Raw genomic sequence first — 20,527 nt, forward strand, 5'->3', positions numbered from 1 at the left:
ACTTTCCTCTGAGATCTCCCTAGCTGCTAAGTCATGATACTCTATACTCCCCTCCCCATCCTAACTACTACATTCTCACCCTCTTCCAAAATGCCTGTTTCTCCATAACGTTTTAATCCTTCCTAGTTTGCGTGCTGTCTTGTACTCTGAGGTATCCCCTAGTTCACCCTCTCTTGGCAATGAAGTGCTGAGATGTTCTAACTACAACCTGACAAACAGACCTTATTATTGAGAGAGCACCGAGACCCGGGCAATAAAAAATGAAAACGATGGTACGGGTACCACAACTTAGGACAGTCTGTAATCCTCCAACAAATCATCTTAGTGCCAGCCCCCCCTCTCCCCTCCCCCCGTACCAAGTTCGTTCGGATGATCAGTACAGGGAAACCGTCCAATACCTTGTCTCTAATGGCTTAATTGACAATATCTGACCCTCTGATGGGGTTCATTAGGTAGACCCTTTTTTTGTCCTCCCAGAGCCCAGAGACTCATCTCCAGTGACCACAACCCGGCCTCACCCCCTCCCAATCCGGCGAAAAATAGATCCACTCCCTCCCCACTCAGCACTTACCCGCCTTCAGAGATCAGAATGGGACGGAGGACCTGCCTCACCTCACTCACTGTTTCGTCTCTACCCTCCGGCGCCATCTTCACCACTTCCCGCCATAATGAGTCCAATGTCGGCAAAAACCTCAGCAAATGGCGACTGAAGAAGAAGGGCCTATAACAATCGGCTACCATGAGGTATTCCCCCCCCAAATCTCCTCCATCTGAAACTCCGTCGCACCCGCCTTACCGCCTCTTGTTGGTTCCTCTTCTCTTTCTTCTGCCTCCCCCCCCCCCCTACATTCTTCCTGGCTCCTTCCCTGTTCCCTCTGCTGCCGCTCCACCACCGCCTCATCTCTCCGGAACCACACCATTATCTACGCAAAAGGGGACATCTGGACTGGATCCTTTAATGGGGTAAGTGCTGGGTCTGCATAGGCCGAAATTCAGTACTGTAACTTGAAATTTTTGGTAAAGGTAAAAAATGGATAGGCTCCTTTAAATGCGAAATTGATCCTAATTAGCTTCCTTTTCCTGGCGGCCGCGTGAGGATCCCCTCACTTCGCCCCAAGCAGTCTCCAGAGCAGGCTCCTCGGCTGATTCTCGGTAGACACTGTTCGAGGTAGCTCCAGCTTCTTTAGAAAGGCGTCCCCCACAGCAAACTCTTTTAGGATATTGGCTCTGCCATCTTTAATTCACCAAATAGTCTCTCTATATCTGATTTTGTGACCATGTTATTCAAAATATCCATATTTCCCTCCACTGCTGGCTCCCTCTCTTAGTCTGATCCCCCGTTATCCCCCCTCAGCCGGCTTCTCCACCGCTCGTTCCAAATCCAACTTTTTAAAATAGCTCGCAAGGTCCGGCAAGATTTTCTTTGCTTGTGCCCTTATAGTCATCGCTAACGTTAAGCAAATGCTCCGTAACTATCTTAGTGTGGAGTGCTCACCACAAACAAGGTGTGACCGCGAGGCCGAGGTGGGGATTTGACATTACACCAATCCACAGCCGCGTGGGCGCGTCTGGAGTGTAGATTGGTCGAGGTAGCCGGGTCGGGCTAGGAGAGGTCTGAATGATCAGTAATACTTGCCGAGGTCGGCGATGGAGAGTAGCGGATCGTAGGAGGTACATAGACGTGGTCAGGATTAGAGAGAGGTGGATCATCGTGGTACTTTGCCGAGGTCAGAATTGGAGAGGAGTGGATCGTCGAGGAGCTAGCCGGGGTCAGGATGGAGAAGTATGGATGGTCGTATGTAGCTGAGGTCAGGAGAACAGAAGAAAAGCTAAGGTCAGGAGCACGACAAGACTGTGGATTCAAGACAGCAGTGAACACTTCACTAGTAGGAAGGTTTATGCTCAGCCAATGAACCAGAGGAACGGAAGAGCATATAAGGCATGCAGGAACCAGTGAGGACAAGGCAAGAGGGGGCACGTCAGGAGCGCCTGCTGAGATTGGTTGACAAGGTGCAGGAGACAGGTGTGGGAGGGCTTACAGGCGGAGGCTGGTGATGTGGTACCTGCACGCGTAGAGCACATGTGACGTGCCAATGATGCCCCCGCGCAGACGCAACCCGTAGGCGTCCGAATAAATACACGCGTGTGCCTGTAGACCAGCGGCTGGTAGATGGCCCAGGTGATGCGCCGCAGGAGGCGGGGGAAGCGGAGCACCCGATAGCGGGCTGAGGTCAGCGAGAAGCGCACCGAGGGTAGCGGGACTCATGGATCCTTACAGGTTTGCAGATTTTTAATGGTGTTATTGTCTTATTTGAATGGGCGAAGAGGAGCTATCAAAATAGAATTCCATGCCTCTTGCTCCCGTGCGCATGCCGACAATTCCAGTTTGAACATTTTTAATGAAATAAAGTCCACATCTTGGTCTCTGTTTTTGTCAGTGGTAGATATTAATTTTTCCAAATCTTCGCTTAGCTGTATATAAAATTGTAGTGGTATATGTTCACTCTTTGCCCCTTATTCTCTCTTGCTTGGGATCTCTGGGATGAAGCCTGTCTACCAAATGTTCTCTCTGGTGTCCTCTCTGGTGTCCTGGCCCCACTATACTGTAATCGGAAAATTTCGAGTACCCCTGCTGGGTAACTTTTTTTTTTTTAATGATGAAATAAAGTCAAAGTCAGTATTTCTTTCCCTGTAGGTGGGATTTTGCCCAAGATGTAAGTATTGTCTGGTGTGGGAGGCAACCTCAGCTGCAGCAGCTTCCCAGCAGCGTGCCCAGGTAAGATCAGGCTGATCTTTTATTTACTTTGTGTATTGATTTTTCTTGGGGAGGGGGGAGGGGGTATGGAGGGGGCCTCCTCCAGCCTCCTCGCAGTCACCCGTGCCTCATCAAAGTACTGCGATGGCCATCTTGCATCTAGACTGGATTGGCTGGAGTCGGGGGCCGGATCTATGCCATCAAGTTAACTCACCCCACCACCAGGGCTGATCTCACTCACCAGGGGGGGGGGTTCCGACAGGTCTCTTCAGGACAGCAGCGGTCCCATTCCCCCCCCCCCCCCCCCCCGGGCAGGCTTATTTCCTCTCTCTGGCGTTGTTCCAGCTTCCACTCACAGAGAAAATGGCCGCCACCACCCTCTACCGACCAGACACTCCAGTCGGGGGATATAGGGACTGCGCAGCCTCAGTTCACCAGGAGCCTCCTCCAGCCGGTCGCTTCAATATCACCACACCTGGCGTCGAATCTCCTAGACGGGTGACTCCGGTCTGATCGATGAGAGGCTTCAGCCTGCTCTCCCCAACTTCCTGGCCCCGCTCCATTCATGGCCACTCATCAATTCTCACCTCATAAGCCACTGGCAGGCATCTTGTTCCGAGTGTATGGCCGGCTCTGTGCTGAAAGCTGAAGTCGGGATCTGCTTGTCACCGGCCACCTCAGTCTCCAAGGGGGGAGTCCTGACCAGCCTTCAGAGGGCCCGCGCCCGCCGGCGATGAGTAAAACCCGTCGCTCCAGTGACACGACAGAGGCTCTCTGGTGTAAAAGGGCTGCTCCGCGTCACACCGAGCTCCACACTTTCAGCCGTCCACAGACTGGCTCAAACTTCCCAAAAGTTCAACATTTTGATATGGCCATGCACCTTATGGCTCACTTTCACAGATTGCGCTGATTTTAATTAATTCCAAAGGCCAGATGTGGTGGTTTGCAGGCTTGAAAGGGTCAGTGAATGTGGAGCTCAGACTAAGTGCGACTGGTTAGCTGAGCACAAGGCCATGCAGCCTCACTTCTTCCTTTTTTATATATTTTAAAATATATTTTTTTATTCAACCTATAGTTCCATTAGGAGAATTTGGTCCGATCCTATAAAAACTACACTTGTACTCACTTGAAGCTTCACATCATATATAATTCGAAACATATACACCCCCATAGCCAAAACTTAAAGAAAAGGTTACTGTTTTAAATAAACATTGATCAGATTCAATATTAACGTTTCTGCTTTGATCTGCTAAATCATTAGGACATTCTTTATTGCTGAGTAAAGTCAAAAGCAGCCTTGGATGGAATACAAACTGCTTACTAGTACACGTGAAAATTTCAGATTCTTATGGAAATTCTGCCAACAATTATCCCAGGCTCTCTCTTAATTTGTTCCATACACCCAGACGTAGGATAATATTTCAAGATCTAAGTTAGTATTTAATTATTCTCAAAGAAAGCTGAACATATGCCAGTGTTATTGCACGACTACAACATGTTGCATGTCCAAGTCAATTATTAGGAAAATAAATTCAGCCATTTCCAGACTCAGGAAAAGTTTGACTTCTTCACACTGCTCATTGCTGTCTGTGGGTATGTCTGCACCTAATAAATATAAATATATATATATATTAGGTGCAGACATACCCTAACTTTTTATCAATACAATTTCTTTGTTAAATAACTCACATTTAAGATTTAATTCAATCTATCTTAGCAGGTATTTATTTTATGACTACTAATATTGGAAAGTCAAGACAAGGGGAAGATGTGAAAGAATCCCCAATATACAGTACCTTATATAAAAACACAAAAAGAAAAATGCCAATTTACATGCCTGTAGATACCCAACTTTCTTACACACAAATAGCAATCCTGGATGCTTGTTTTTTTTCCCCCCATCTTACATGAACCAAGGGGGCCCCCAGAGCGCACTGGTCTCCAGACATCCGGGGGTAGGGAAAAAAAAAATATTTGTATTTTTATGCTAATTTTGCCACACGCAAAAAAACTACAATTATGACAGCGGACTATAATAATGGTAACCGGGGTCACCATTGGAAAGTTTTTTTCTATTGCCCTCTGGAGCAACATTGTTTCCCTATTTTGCCTGGTAGACCCATGGTCGACCATGGACTCGCTGCTTTGGAGCCAGGGAGTCGCTGGATGTTGGGGGAACAGTGATGACCCCCCTGGTTCTGGTAATGTAAAGATATACAGAGGCACTCCAAATGCCAGAATGTTCAAGTAATGTTAAATATATATATATATATATATATATATATATAATGTTGTGATGCAAGACAAATACAATCACTAATTCCTTTTTCTAGTCAAGATGCTGCATAAAGCTTGCAATACAATATCATTAACAATTTCATACTTCTTAATTCAAAGTATGGGAGCTTTAGCTTTAGCTTTTGTGTAACATACACCTACTGCTTCACCAAGGCAAGAAAGAAATGGGGAGCACTAGAGAGACACATAGAAATATGGTAAGCAAGAGTAAAGATAAAAGTGACAAAGAAATAATTAAAAGCAATTTAAAAAAGACAAGTGATAACATGGGTCAGGGCCGCCAAAAGGGGGGGGACAACCAGGACAAGTGTCCACGTGCCTAGAAGCGGCCAGTGCAGACTGCGCATGCAGCACCACCTGTGAATGCGCAGAAGCGGCTGTCGCACGCAAACACACCTCTAATGAGCTGGTTGTGTCCCATGTACACCTAGCGAAGGTAGGCAATATGCAGACCTTGTGTGCTTTTGATTTGGGCGGTTAGACGAAAATGCACAGGTTTTACAAAGAAGACATATCTATAGTAAATATATCTCTACTCTTAACTAATAGCTCAGGAGTTACACAGATACACAAATCTAATTACTTTTGGCCACCATTAAGATGGCATCAGGTTTAAGAAGCAAAATTAAAGTTAAAAATAATAATGGCTTAAGTTTAAAGAATTATTCTACTCTATAGTATGTTTAGAAGGGTAAATAGGCATTTATGGGAAAAAAACTCCAACGCACAGCCCTGAACAAAGTAGGTCCCACAAATGCTTTATTCTTCCATAGTTAAAAAAACAGAGGTAGGTACCCTCCTACGCGTTTCGGGCAATCCGCCCTTTATCAAGGAGTAATATGTCCCCCACAGTATTGGTATTTAAATACCCTTTAAGGCAGCCCCAATTCGCGCCAAAATCGCCACCAAATGGGCCCGCCCACAAACGCATAACGTCACACGCAATGCGTGATGACGTCACGCGTCATGACGCGCCACAGCCACGCCCCCCGACACTACCATGGCAACCGGCCGGCGTCCCACAGTACAGGGGAGGCGGGCCGTACCTCGGGCAGCTCGATCCCAGTCCCCTCCTACACTGCAAAGCAGTAAAACGGAGGAGGAACTGTGCGATCGATGAGGGGCTGTGGCGCGTCATGACGCGTGACGTCATCACGCATTGCATGTGACGTCATTGCGTTTGTGGGCGGGCCCATTTGGTGGCGATTTTGGCGCGAATTGGGGCTGCCTTAAAGGGTATTTAAATACCAATACTGTGGGGGACATATTACTCCTTGATAAAGGGCGGATTGCCCGAAACGCGTAGGAGGGTACCTACCTCCGTTTTTTTAACTATGGAAGAATAAAGCATTTGATATATTTTTATTAGTTTTGTGGGACCTACTTTGTTCAGGGCTGTGCGTTGGAGTTTTTTTCCCTTGGATCTCTCTGCATTCTCCTGGTTGCACGCCCACCAAGAACTACAGGACTGGGGCAATACAAATTGTGAGTAGATACTCCTCTTTCTACCTACCTCTGCACTCCCCCAATGAGGCTGTAGGTCTGATTTTCTTCATATTTCAGCCTTCAGCCTTCAGGGCTAGAGTTCTTGTTAATGGTATATGCTACATTATGAATACATACCTCACTAGCCCCAGTACCTATTTTTCTACATTATTACCTAAAGGATTTACAATATGATTGGACTTTTATGTTGGAGCGCATATCACTAATTGACTAAATAGGCATTTAAGCATTGTTCAAGTTAAATAAAACACATGCTCCATAAAGAGTAATCAGGATTAGTCATGTAAGGCTGAACTATTAACCCATGGCTGACCATTCAACAACAAAAAGGAGGGGGTGTCTGCCGAGCACACGGTCTCTAAGTGAAACTTTGGCGTTTTTTTTCACTGGAATTGTATTTTGATTTTCATTGAATTAAAGACTTTTGAAAGTAATGGCATTTTACATAGTTTAAAATCCAAAATATATGCATCACTTATTAATTATCATACGTCAATTGTCTCATCTATTCCAACTGATACTATGAAAATTTGTACAAAAAAAAATGTATACTCTCAAACGTCTTTCATTCAATCAAAATCATAGCAATCAAAATATAATTTCACTGACCAAAGGCAAAGACTTTTCACTTACAATGCGCGTGATACGGCATCCTCCCGACCCTTTTTTTTTTTTTTATATGTTTGGGGGTGTATTTTTTATATGTATTCGGGGGTATATTTTTAATATGTATTGGGGGGTGTTTTTTTTTAAATGTATTGGTGATGGGGAAAAAGAGGGGGCTCGTGAGGTGTGAAATGAGGGGGGCGGGCTTGCACAACCGCCAACACAGGGTTCTAGCCATAAATGCAGTTTAACAGTTAAGCAGTCACGCCAATTTACAAAAAGGTGAGTTTGGTTAGGGGATCAGAAGTATGGTTACTAGGGTACAGTATTATAGTTATAGCATAATGATCATCAAGTATGTAAGAAAATCAACATCTTCATTTAGTCCCGTTTCAAAATAATTACAATAACTGGTCCCTTTTTAAATTAAATATATCTTTTGCTGTTGTCTATGAATTTCCCTTTTTTAATCCTTGATGTGAAGTAGAAAACATAACAATTTATTTTGATGCTACACTTCAGTTATTACTCTAAGTTAATATCCAATTTTACTTGCACTGTTTAACTGAATCCTGTACCAACAAGTGTATTTATCTTGTTCAAACCGTTTCTAAATTAACATTGTGGCATAATGATAGTGCTTTTATTGCACTACATAAATCACTTGAAAAATGCCAACCAGCAATGCTATCAGCCTTGTCTCTGCATTGTGGCTTAGCACAGCCTAATAAATATTGCCCTCCAGGACTTTATGAATAAGCTCCTTAAGACAAGATTCACTTAGCCTTGATACGAGGTATTGCACCAAGATCTGGCCTTAACTGCCATTCAAGTTAATAGCAATTAACGCCGGATCAGAGTGCATGCCCCACATTGGTGCTTAGTGAATCCCAGAGCTAGTCTCCAATAAAATACTTTATCATAGTTCATTTAAATATACTGGGTTGTTATTGTTTGATTTACACATTTTATTCTACCTACTTTCTCATCTATTCATTGCCGAAGCTATGTATGTATCACTGTAAGACATAGATTTCAAGGCATGGTGAAGGCATTTCCATGGTTACATTAGATGCAGTCTAGACACCCACCTATTCTGACTTCATGCTTCATGAATGTTCATTAGCACCAATACCAAGTAAGCGGCTCAATGAACTTTAAAATCTTGGTGTTGATGCAGTGTAGAAATTTACACTCAGTATATCCGCTTTTAAAATTAGCATTTTTTTTATTAATAACATTGAATGCCTCTTTAAAATGATTTGCCAAGAAATTAGCAGCGTTTACAATGTCAACATTAGTATACATTGAATAACTTATTTGTATTTGCGTCTCTATTTAAGTAGCATATGCATTTAAAAGCTGTATCATTCTGTACCTTGTGTGTTATTTTATGACTCTTTAAATAGTCAAAATTCAATACAATTGAACTCATACAAACATCTATACTCAGAAATGAGAAAATATAGTATATTGTATGTAGTGGTGTTCCCCTGGCCCCCTTTGTACCTCCGCTGCGGGGGCGATCACGGGTACTGTCAGGGACGAGCGGCAGACCCGCCGGCACTTTAGGAAGGGGGGGGCTGAGCAGGGAGCGTCACGGAAGTTCCGCGGCGGCCCGATAGCATAGGGCGCCGCCATGTTGTGTCTGGCACATGTGCAGTACCTATGCGCGACGGGAGGACTGAGGAAGTTCGCGCATGCGCAGTGAATAGCGCGCGAAGGCTGGCCACTAGGAGAAAGGCCCTGAGCTGGGACTACAATTCCCATGAGCCTCAGTAGGGGCATGTGATGCCAGGGAGCGAATAGGAGAGGAGGATTTGCTGGCAGGCAGGAAAGGGAAGCGTGGGGGAGAGACCACGCTAGCCGAGGGTCCTGGAAGAGCAAGGGGAGAGGAGGTGTGTGTTGCAGGGGGTTAGTGACCCACTGCATAGGCCAGAGATTCCCCTTAGGCCCTAGTGCAGACCATGAGTCACCACCAGCTTGTGGTACTGCAGGGAACAGCTATAGATAGGGACAGCATACCCTTTACTGTAGTAGCAGACAGGGACACAGTATTCTTCCTGCGCTGCTGTGCTGCCAGTGGTTTGGGATCAAGCTGCTGGAGTCAAGCAACTATTCGTGAGAGACTACGCTGGATCGGCGGATCCTTTGCGAATCACAGTTACCGGCTGCTGGAGCGGTCGGAAGGTAGTATATAAGTGCACCAACACCGGTACCTGCAGGCGCTGATCCCGCCTTGGGGAGGGTTCTTTGGGGACACTGAGGGTTAAGTGACCAAGGGACTGGTCCAGTACATTGGACACGGTGTGGGCGCACACAGTGGTGGGTAAAGGACATTATTCCAAGGTGGAGTGTGGCAAGGCCACTGATATCCAATTATTGCATTGCTATATATATGTATGCACTGTGGTTATATGGGTGATATGTGTATGTTTATGCTCTGCATTCACTTAATAGTAAAAGGTTACAACGTTATGGATTATTATCATTATTCTTGTCCAAGGGAATCTTACTTATTGGGGATCCTGGGTTAGTGGAGGCGCTGCCAAGTACATATTGTTACCCCATGCTCCCAGTTCTCGCGGAGGCCCAGATCTCGCTGAGCCAGCAGGTATATACAGCATTAGTAGTCAGTCTATATCAGCAGGAAAGAGGGCTACATGTATATATAGTAAACTTAGTATTCTGAGCACACACAGTAATTACACTTACCCAGATTTTGGCATGCAAAGAAGGCCATTGCACTTTGAAGCCTGTCTGGTCTGATTGCTTGAACAATTAAAACCTACAGGAAAAGTGATGAGAAAGGAAGTAGTTAGAATAATAAAACACGTAGGTTGACAAAACTCAAACTCGTTGTCCTGACAACATAGGGGCTTATTCTAGTAGCTTCTAATTTGTCATTGCCAAATCGCACGTTTTACCATGCTTAGAACGCACGGTATGAAATGTGTGAAAAAGCGGAATTCTCTATTGCAAATCCCATTTTCAAAACCGCATGTATAAAAAGCGACAACCCACCCGATTTGTTATTGCTTTACAAGTGAAATTACCTGAAGGTGCGATTTCCCTGCATAAAATGAAAATGCGTTTTTGCGTGGTGGTCTTCCTAACCTAAAAGTATTTCCACGTGTATATGTCCCTTCAAACTAACCTGGCAGATATGCTAATGTCTATACAAAGTATATTTAAAGGAGTCACACATCCTAAAATATATCCTTAAGACCAATCAGTTTAAAGCCCCTTGTGATGGAGGGGATAAAAGTGTAAGACCCAACAGGATTAGAACCCACAACATTGCCATTCAGGGCTGCAGCTCACCATCTGTTCACTAACATTTTGTCATAACAGTATTACACATCTTCTTTTTCCTCTTCTCTCTCTGTGAACTGCGCCTGGAGCCATTCTTCTCTACATTTGGTATACAATAAGAGTTGGATACCCTTGTGACTCTGGCTGCGAGATCTGGAGTTCTTCCGGGTTTTACAAACAGAACTGGAGTTCGAGACCATGTGAAGGTAGGGGGAAATATGGCTGCTGTTCATAAAGGTTAAGTCTGCCATTACCCCTACCTGTCAGTAATACATTGGTATTGCATTATATGTTATGTGTATATATATATATATATGAATGTCTTTGCTTGTTTCCAGCACCTCAGGAATCAGGGGTTAATATATTTGCATAGAATTGTACCTCCCACCTTTTTATATACTTAAAACATAACATTGCAACACTCAGTGCCAGGAGCTACCTACATGCTGGCCCTGATTGGTGGGTAGGACTGCAACATAACATTTGCAACAATTCTATGCAAACATAGTAACCCCTGATTCCTGAGGCGCTGGAACCAAGCAAAGACATACATACTGTATATATACATAACATATGATACAATACCAATGTATTACTGGCAGGTAGGGGCAATGGCAGACTTAACCTTTATTATCAGCAGCCATATTTCCCCCTACCGTCACAGACCATTTTCCTCCATAAGGATTGTATGTATTGACATACACACATAATTTTGTGGGACATTTTTTCGTTTATTGGACACTTGACACATTTGTATATACACAGTTTTTTGTGACATACTGTAATTTGTAGCACCACGCCATTTTTCTCTTTTTTACAGATGATGTTGAGGCTTCCTATTGGCCCACTCCGCAGGAGATTTAAATTCCTGAAAGTGGCAGAAGTTTTCCTGGTATGTGTCTCATGAGCCACTTTTACCGTGGGGGACCCCCTACTTCCCTTCCCGAAAAATGGGGGGACAAAAGGAAATTTCAGCAGGGGGGACTACTCCTTTCAGTAAATAAGTAAAGACAACTTGAATACCTCATTACAACGTTTCATTATTTAAGTGACTGGCTGTTAGGCACATGATAAATAAGACAAAGATTAGTAGAAGTGGCATTATATAGCATTTTTTTTTTTTTAGATTAATGGTATCCAGTCAAGAAGTTTATAGTAGACACATATGCTTGATAACACTTACCCAGCACAAAGAACCATACGTGTAAATTCACTTCAATGTATAAAAATATTGTTTAAGAAATTATAATCCATAGATTAAATCTGAAAGGAATGATGAATGGCCACTATCCAAGATAAACTGCGCTAGTGATATGGTAGGAAAGAGACTAATGGCGAAATATCTCTTCCTCTTATTTCATATATTCCTGAAGGTTAAAATAAATGCAGTACTAAACTAAAACTAAAGTAAAGAACAGATTTACTGTACATCAGAAGTCCGTTCCACATGATGGTGAACAATGTATAAACAGAATTATGAATTTCTCTGGAATGTAAATGTGCAATATAAATATGAATACAAAATCACTACATGTACTGTATGTACTGTAACTTGCGCTAATTTATGTTAGCACTTTCTGTACTGTTCTTCTGGGCAATGGTAGTTTGTGCGGGCAGGGTAAACAATGGGGTAAAGCTGGTGCCAGACACGGTGAGCCAAGGTTCATTCTCTTACCCTCTCCGTTCCTTTTCTCTTTTTACATGTGCTGGGCAACACCATCCAGTGGGTCTATTAATTACCAAATTAAGATTGCAAATCGTACATGGCATTCAAGCACACTTTTTCCTAGTCACACAGATTTCTTCAAAACTGGCACAAGAGGCGCTCCGTAGTGCAGGGACCCCTAAAAGTCGAGCATGCGCAGTTAGGGCGATGCGGTGGCCACTACAGGGTTGCACAGGCTCCGTGGAGAGTAGCGGCGGCCATTACACAACGCGCACGCGGCCCTAATGTCAAAGAGGCCCCTAAAGGACTACAATTCCCAGCAGCCTCTGTGGACTGCCCTTTCACCCAGAGCACATGCAGTCAAACAGCCACTAAGGATTACAGATTCTCATGCAGCAAAGGAGATACAATGTTGCGTGCTGGAGTCAGGAAGCTGACAGTGGAGTGTGAGAGTGTCAGTTGGTGCTGGGATAAGGTAGGGGAAGGTGTGTGTAGGGAGCAGTGCTTCTACACTAGCCCAGGTTACCCCCTAGGTCCCAGCTAGGCCCAACTCTCCTTCAGTTTGTGGCTGCTTTAGGGAAGGCCCCTTAGGTAGAGACCTTGCCCTGTTAGCAGTCAGCTTAGTTAGGGACACATCTGCAGTGCTGTGTGCTCTGACAAGAAGGGTCAGTGTTGCTGTGAATCATTCTCTGCAGAGCAGAGACAGAGACTGTCTGAGCGGTGAGCTTGCTCAGAAGGAGACCCCCATCGCTGAGGCTTTGGCGCTGGACACAGACGGGGCCATTTCCACAGTTCTGCGGTACCCGGTTGCAGGAGAGCCGGGCAGGTATTATTCAAGTCACCAAGTGCACCACCTATACATTTCATCTTAGTGGGCAGTGCTGTCCCACACATGGGTGGAGTTGCGGGACACTTGGGACTTTGGGTACAAGGACTTTGGGAATACAGTATGGGGTTAAGGCCCTGCGAGGTGTGTGGATAGTTGTGCTTAGTAGTGTTACAGGGTGACACTGAAGTTATGTACTGTTGATGTCATATTGTTGATGCATGTGTATTGTGTTATCTGCCCATATGGTAAACCTGTGTTATATATACCTTGGTGTATGTGGTTCATATATTTGGGTCCTGTGTAAGGGACATTCTACACTCCCAGAATCCTGCACAGGTGGAGGTGCTGTAATTATAAGATCGTTCCAGAGGATTCACCCCAGGCTCTCACTAGCGGAGGCTCAGACCTCCTGTGAGCCTGACAGGTATACGCACCACACCTAGTAACATATAGGTTCCCCCTCACATACACTCTATATGCGATTGGGTGGGGGAATACCCGTTACATACATATATTCAGCATGTAACTTAGAACTACATTACTTATTTTAACAGGTTACAAATTATATTGGAAAATGAGTAGCTGCCTCTGCAAAGATAAGAAGATGCATTAGTCTTCAAGACAGGCAGATGTAGAAATGTTTTATGTGACTTAAGAATCTATCTTGTTTTATTCATTTCAATTGTGTATGAAACTTAGTACGGTTAATGTCTGCTGAGTAGCTGAATAGTATATATGGTCTTGAGTTTGGAATCAAAGGTTAGTTAAATAGTTAGTAAGACAAAAGACAATATATATTGGTCTTAAAAGATAAGGAACATAGTTCATTCTATAGTTACTTAGTGACAGAACAAAGAGGGTCTTCTAAATCAAAGTGAATATTGCTAAACGAAGAAACAGTGTTCTAATATTGATGAATGATTAAGAAGATTGGGCTCACTGAGAAAAGCAGGTGATTGCTATGTTAAACATACATACATATATATAGTGCAGAATAAATTAGTTCTTCAGTATTAGGTGATACCTTTTTTATTGGACTAACAATTTATGTCATAGGACAAGCTTTCGAGAGTTCTCCTCTCTTCTTCAGGTCAGCAATACTGATATACACAGGAATCTCGGTTTTATTTGGGTGCCTTTTGTGGAGAATTTTACTCCATCAAATATGACATAATCCATTAAGGTTTTCTTCAATTCCACAGGGTAACCATATTTGGGTAAGTAAAAACTCACTTGTGAGGTCTGCTAAAATTGCAAACTCACAAATTATACATTCTGATATTTCAACTGAACATTTGTCAAGGAAGTTAATTTTCATAACAGATTATTCCACTCACACAAATATGGAAATATAAGAACCTGCATTCCTCACATTAGTACGTAAGGCCCAAAAAGCCTACAATTCAATTTTTGGTGCCTAAGGACAGGGAGATACATTGATTTGCCCATAAAAACTAAGAAGTAAAATTTGAATTTGAACCAGGATAAATTGATTCTAAGGCCATGTACCACTAATCACACTTTCTATACCTAAAGTCCTACAGTACAGTTTGTTGCTAAACGTACGAATGATTAAAGCTGCAGTTCAGTATTTTTTTTTTTTTTTTAATTCATTTTTTTACTTCAATAGTTTCATGTGGGCAATCTCTAATTACCTAAAGAACTGTATAGCTGCCAGTCAATTCGTTCTCCATGTATTGATCGGCAAAATTTGATGACATCATTAGTGAAGGGATGTTTTTCTTCTGCTTCTGTCACTGTGGAAGCTCATGAATATTCATGAGCACTCCTGCACTGACATGGGCTAGAGGGAGGGCAGAGTTGACAAAGGGGTGTTCCAGGGCTTGTGACAGGACATGAAGGAGCAGTGCCTTAGCAAATGGTTGTTAAAATAGAATACAAGAAAATTGGTCTTTCAAAGTTGTTTTTTTTAAAACAGAAAATGCTAAAAGTATTTTTTCTTACTACAGAACTGATTTATTAAAAAAAACACACATGCAGGATATTGACTGAACTGCAGCTTTAAGACCAATCCAAACTAGTATGCTGGCAAGTAAAAAAAATCTTGCCTCTTATTTACTATAAATTGCTCATAATTTGCACACTATTTAAAAGATACTGCTACAGAGGAACACAAAATATATTAACTAGCCTTACTAATATAATTAACCTTCTAAGCAGCTAATTTCCAGCCATATTGGAATTTGTATTAAAGATGTTCTATTTATTAACATGTACTGTACCTGCTGAAATAAGGAGATTTTTTTTACAACCGTCACAGGGAAGTCCTGCTCACAAGTTAAGCTCCGTGAAAAATTATTCCACAGATTTGAATCTTCAAGGCCCAGAGTCAGATAAAGAGCTGGTAGAGAAGCCTGCAAGATAAAACACCTGGTTACATACAAGTGGTTGAAGAGGAATTTTAAAACACATAGTAATTTAATTAAAGCAATAAATAAATTTAGACAGCAAATATGAGAAAGGCGATAACTAAAAATAAGAGAAAAAAAGCCACTTGATCATGTTCACATAAATATGTGAACTGACTCTTGCATGAAATCATAATTACAACAACTCTGAATAAGCACAGCTTCTTGACTAGGCTGATATTTTATCATTACACCATTACCAAGATTTTATAGTAAGTAGATTATAATTACCTTCAATAAAGCTACTGCCCAGGCTCGTTCCTGCTCAATCCATGTTGGAATCTGATCTCGAAGACTCTTCTGTGAATCCTTTAAAAATTGTATAAATATAACAAAATAAATACTTTTCTAACTGCCTTTGTACATCCTTTGATACACACCAGGAGTTTATTTCAGAGTGTACACCTATGTAGGATTGCTGCAAAGGGGAGTAGGCCCCTCAGTCAATCTACTTACAGTGTTACTGAATAAAAAATGCAGATAGCCCGTGGCAAGTTGTATCTCAGTCTTTCCTGGTCAGGTATGTGGCAGAATGCATGAATATCTCGGACTGAGAGAAAACAAACAATATTGCAGACAAGTATGGATTTTATCTTCCTAAAAATAGCAGCAATATACAGGATAAATGACCTATGTACTCATATTGTGTACATTAGGCACATACAGTACACATACAGGTTTGTTGGACGCCCTGCGATCGTGCGCCGTGGAGTCAAATTCTACTCGTCCTCTGTTCCTCTGTGTTGGTTCCGGGTATCTCGGCTGTGTAGTCCGCGTCACTTCTGGTGCCTTACTAACTACTGCCCTTTGCTCCCAAATGGCTATAATGTCTAGTGTTCTCCTGTATGACCAACTTTCTTAATTTTCATGCCCTCCTGAACACTTTATAATCTTTTTTTTGTACAGCTCCCCCAACAGAGACCGTGTTTACTAAAGTAGCCAAAGATCTACATGAAGCAAAATCCCAATGTTATTTTTCCCTAATAATTCTACTCTATCTCTCTGTTGTTTTTTGTACTTTTGATCACTTCCTTCTCCTTCATTTTCTAAACTCTCTTGGTATCTGCAACAAAGCTCTAACCTGATTCTCATACCTCTCCCAGCTCCACTGCGCAGAATAAAAGTATAGGGGAGGGGGGGCGCCACCTTCCGTGGGTTACAAGTGACCTTATATCGCTCTACCATTTCAAGGATGCCTTGTGGAATAGCTACAAAGTAACTGGCACTACCAATGATCTTAATAACTACACATACCTGCGGAATATGTGCACAAGGCAAACAAGACATGCAAAAGCACAATATTACTCTGAGAATCTTCATCAGAATTCATCAAACACAGCTAACTCATGGAAGGTTATCAACAATATATTCCAGCCTTCTAGCCATCAACAACCAAGTAATATCACTAAGGAGGATATTACTCTGACAAATCCAACTGACATTGCAAATGCATTCAATGATTACTTTGTGGGGTGTGCTACTAACTTATTGGCGAAACGCAACCAAACCAACAAACATGAACCTCATTCTGAGAGTACCCCTATAGCCCCAACCTCTCCCAACACTGCTCACAATTTTCAATTTGTTCAGTATCCAAAGAGGAGATTACACAAGCGCTCCTCAAATTAAAACTAAGCAGCCAATGTGGACCTGACTTACTGCAATCTAAGTTCCTAAGACTTGGTGCCCCAGCCATTGCCACACCAATTGTTTCCATGGCCAACTCTATTCTGTCTGCAGGCCATATCCCTAAGACCTGCAAATCTGCCAGAGTTGCCCTAATCTTCAAAAGTGTGGACAAAAACAGTATCAAACTACAGGCCAATCGCTCTTCTCGCAATAACTACCCTGCTAAAAGTTTGCAATGAAATCCAGTGTGGAATGGAACTGGGACAACTAACAGGTGCAATATTCCTAGATTTTGCAAAGGCATTTGATACTGTTGATCATGTTATCTTGCTTAACAAACCCCAGTGCTCTGTAATAGGGAAGCGTGCTTTAAACTGGTTTCTTTCCTACCCATCAGGTACATCACAATATGTGACTATCTCAGGCTCTAACTCCAACCCCTTGGACATCACCTGTGGTGTCCCGCAAGACTCTGTTTTGGGGCCCCTACTCTTCTCAGTGTTCATCGATGATCTTCCTACAGCTTGTAAGGGAGCTTCAATACACATGTATCCAGATGACACAATCTTATATGCATACAGCCCTAGCCTCTCCGACCTTGAACACATACTTCAATCTGACTTTTTGAGACTTGAAAATTGGATTTCCCAAAACAAACTGTTTCTAAAACACTGACAAGACTAACAATGGTATTTGGGACCAAGGCTACATTTTTAAAGCTTCCAATGTCTGAGCTCCAGATCAGAACCAAAGCTAATACCACCCTAACTCATGTTACCAGTTTAAAAGTACTTTGGCATATGGCTTGACTCCCACTTAACATTTGGGATGCACATTCATACCCTGACATCCAAAACCTATGCCAAACTAGGTGTACTTTACAGGAATAAATCCTCCCTAAGTCTGCCTGTCAGAAAGCGTATCGCACAGCAGATGCTAATGTCAATTATCGACTATGGGGACATAGTATACGGCTCGGCACCCCAAACACACCTTAGTAAACTTGACACCCTCTACAATTCAATATGCCATTTTGTTCTCCAATGCAACTACAACACATATCACTGCGACATGCTAAAAGAACTAGATTGGTCATAACTTGAGTCTAGGCGCAAAGTTCATCTTTCCTGTCTTGCCTTTAAATACTTTTTGGGTAAGCTACCCATCTATCTGAACAAGCTCTTGACCCATACCACATGCAGCACTTATCATCTGAGGTCTGACTCCAAAAGACTTCATGGTCCCAAGGTTCATCAAAGTATCCGGCCGCTCCTCCTTCTCTTACCATGCACCCCAAAACTGGAACAATATACTGGAGACTCTCACAGCTACCACCAGTCTAAGTTTTTTCAAAACTAAAGCGATCTCACATTTTTATCTGGTCTGCAACTGTTACAAACGTCTATAATATATATTATCTCTAACTGTGTATGCAATGTCTTGTATATAATGTATACCCTGTTCACTTCTGTAACTGTATTTGTAATCATGTATTATTTGTCATCTTAACTCTATGCCCAGGACATACTTGAAAACGAGAGGTAACTCTCAATGTATTACTTCCTGGTAAAACATTTTATAAATAAATAATTACTCACATTTTCTGTCTGTTGCTAACATATCTTTGTCTTCTGTTGATTGTCTGTTGGTGTAAGTCAGTTCTCTTTTCTGGGACCTCTCCTTTAATTTCTCTACACACTATCACTTGGTGACCTCATCAACTCCTTTGGCCTTCGGTATCATCTCTATGCAGATGATACGTAGCTATATCTATCTACCCCTACCCTCACTCCTGCAATCCAGACCGAAGTCTCGGATTGCCTCCTGGCTATATCCTTGTGGATGGTGGTCTGCCCCCTTAAACTTAATGTCTAAAACAGAGCTCCTCATATTTCTCCCTAGACCTGGCCTAATATCCCTTTTTTCCATCACAGTAAATGGTACAACCATTATATCCTGTTGCCAAAACACGTTGCCTATGAGTGACATTCACAATTCCCATTCATTGCAAGTCTTAAATTTGTCACGTCTTCCTTCATAACATTGCCAAGATCCACCCTTTATTTACTCTGTTAATCTACTGATAAAACTCTAATGCATGCCCTTATTCTCTCCTGTCTGAAATATTGTAACATACTGCTAACCGGCCTCCCTGCCTCCCTGCCTCTCGAATTTCCAAATTTCTGCTGCTAGAACAATTTAAATCTCTCCCAAAACAGCCTCTGCTCATCTCCTCCTTAAATTCCTCTTCTGGCTTCCCATCAAATTTCAGATCACATAAAAAGTTATCCTCCTTACCTTTAAGGCTCTCCATTCATCTGGTCCTCCCTACATATCTGCATTGATCTCTCGTTATGTCATTGCTCATCTCCTGTGCTCTACCGGTAATGGGCTCCTTTCCACCCCTACTGCACTCTCAGCTTAAGCCTTCTGCCCTCACTGCCTCCTACCTGCCCAAATCTCTCACAATCAAAGTAAGTTCATTCACCTTTTCCTATTACCAACGGTTAACCCTTTTGGTGCCCCAAGATGTAGTCATGTCATGGGTTCTGTGACAAGCAAATATATCAAAAAGTGGCGCTCCAAAATTATAGACACATATGTGAAAAAATGTGATACTTATACAAACATGAATTAATGCTGCTTAACCCGGTGTGGGGTCGTTCTCTCGATCCCGTGGACAGTGAAGAAGTGAAGATCATCAGGAAGCGCAATGTCATGTAAAAAACAGAAGAAAATTCCCTGATGGTGCAGTATTGTGATTTATATGTGATAAATATCAAGGTGCAGTGTGCTGGATAGTCACAAGTGTAGAGTGAGCAACGTTCCCATAAAGGTTTCTTTATGTGTGGCAGCCCGTTTGACCGTCAGACAGGTAAGTGGAATGGTAAGTGCTGGAGACCTTAAGTGAATAATAAAACGGACATAGTGCAGACTGTACAAAATATCTTTAAAAGTAAGTATATGTGTAATACACTCACATGGTTTTAAAAGGTAACAAGCGTTTAGATCACACAGGTTAGATCTCAGCAATGAATGAGCTGTTCTCTGTCCCCCCTCTGCCTCGGCAGGCGTGCGTGTCACCGGTGCGTCTCACCCTAACCGGAAACCGGAAGTGACGTCATCTGCTCTGGGGGACGCCGATCCTGTGGGAGTTTTTTCTCATCAGCCTCCCACAGGATCGGCGTCCCCCAGAGCAGATGACGTCACTTCCGGTTTCCGGTTAGGGTGAGACGCACCGGTGACACGCACGCCTGCCGAGGCAGAGGGGGGACAGAGAACAGCTCATTCATTGCTGAGATCTAACCTGTGTGATCTAAACGCTTGTTACCTTTTAAAACCATGTGAGTGTATTACACATATACTTACTTTTAAAGATATTTTGTACAGTCTGCACTATGTCCGTTTTATTATTCACTTAAGGTCTCCAGCACTTACCATTCCACTTACCTGTCTGACGGTCAAACGGGCTGCCACACATAAAGAAACCTTTA

At 42.8% G+C, this 20,527-nt stretch overlaps 1 protein-coding gene across 6 annotated transcripts in view; it reads right to left on the reverse strand.

Annotated features, from left to right (window-relative positions):
- The window catches only part of DYNC2H1 (dynein cytoplasmic 2 heavy chain 1), a 631,818-nt gene that overhangs the window by 333,773 nt on the left and 277,518 nt on the right, over positions 1 to 20,527 (reverse strand). For 5 of the 6 annotated variants that reach the window (XM_075592400.1, XM_075592399.1, XM_075592398.1 and 2 more), the window contains 3 exons: positions 15,636 to 15,713; positions 15,219 to 15,350; positions 9,881 to 9,953 (listed from right to left, as the gene is read on the reverse strand). The exons of the other annotated variant lie outside the window; for it this stretch is intronic. In XM_075592400.1, the coding sequence (XP_075448515.1) occupies positions 9,881 to 9,953; positions 15,219 to 15,350; positions 15,636 to 15,713 (283 nt within the window). The remainder of the gene's footprint in view (positions 1 to 9,880; positions 9,954 to 15,218; positions 15,351 to 15,635; positions 15,714 to 20,527) is intronic. 6 annotated transcript variants of the gene reach the window in all.

The sequence above is a fragment of the Ascaphus truei genome, chromosome 3 (genome assembly GCF_040206685.1).
Source record: "Ascaphus truei isolate aAscTru1 chromosome 3, aAscTru1.hap1, whole genome shotgun sequence".
NCBI lineage: Eukaryota > Metazoa > Chordata > Amphibia > Anura > Ascaphidae > Ascaphus > Ascaphus truei.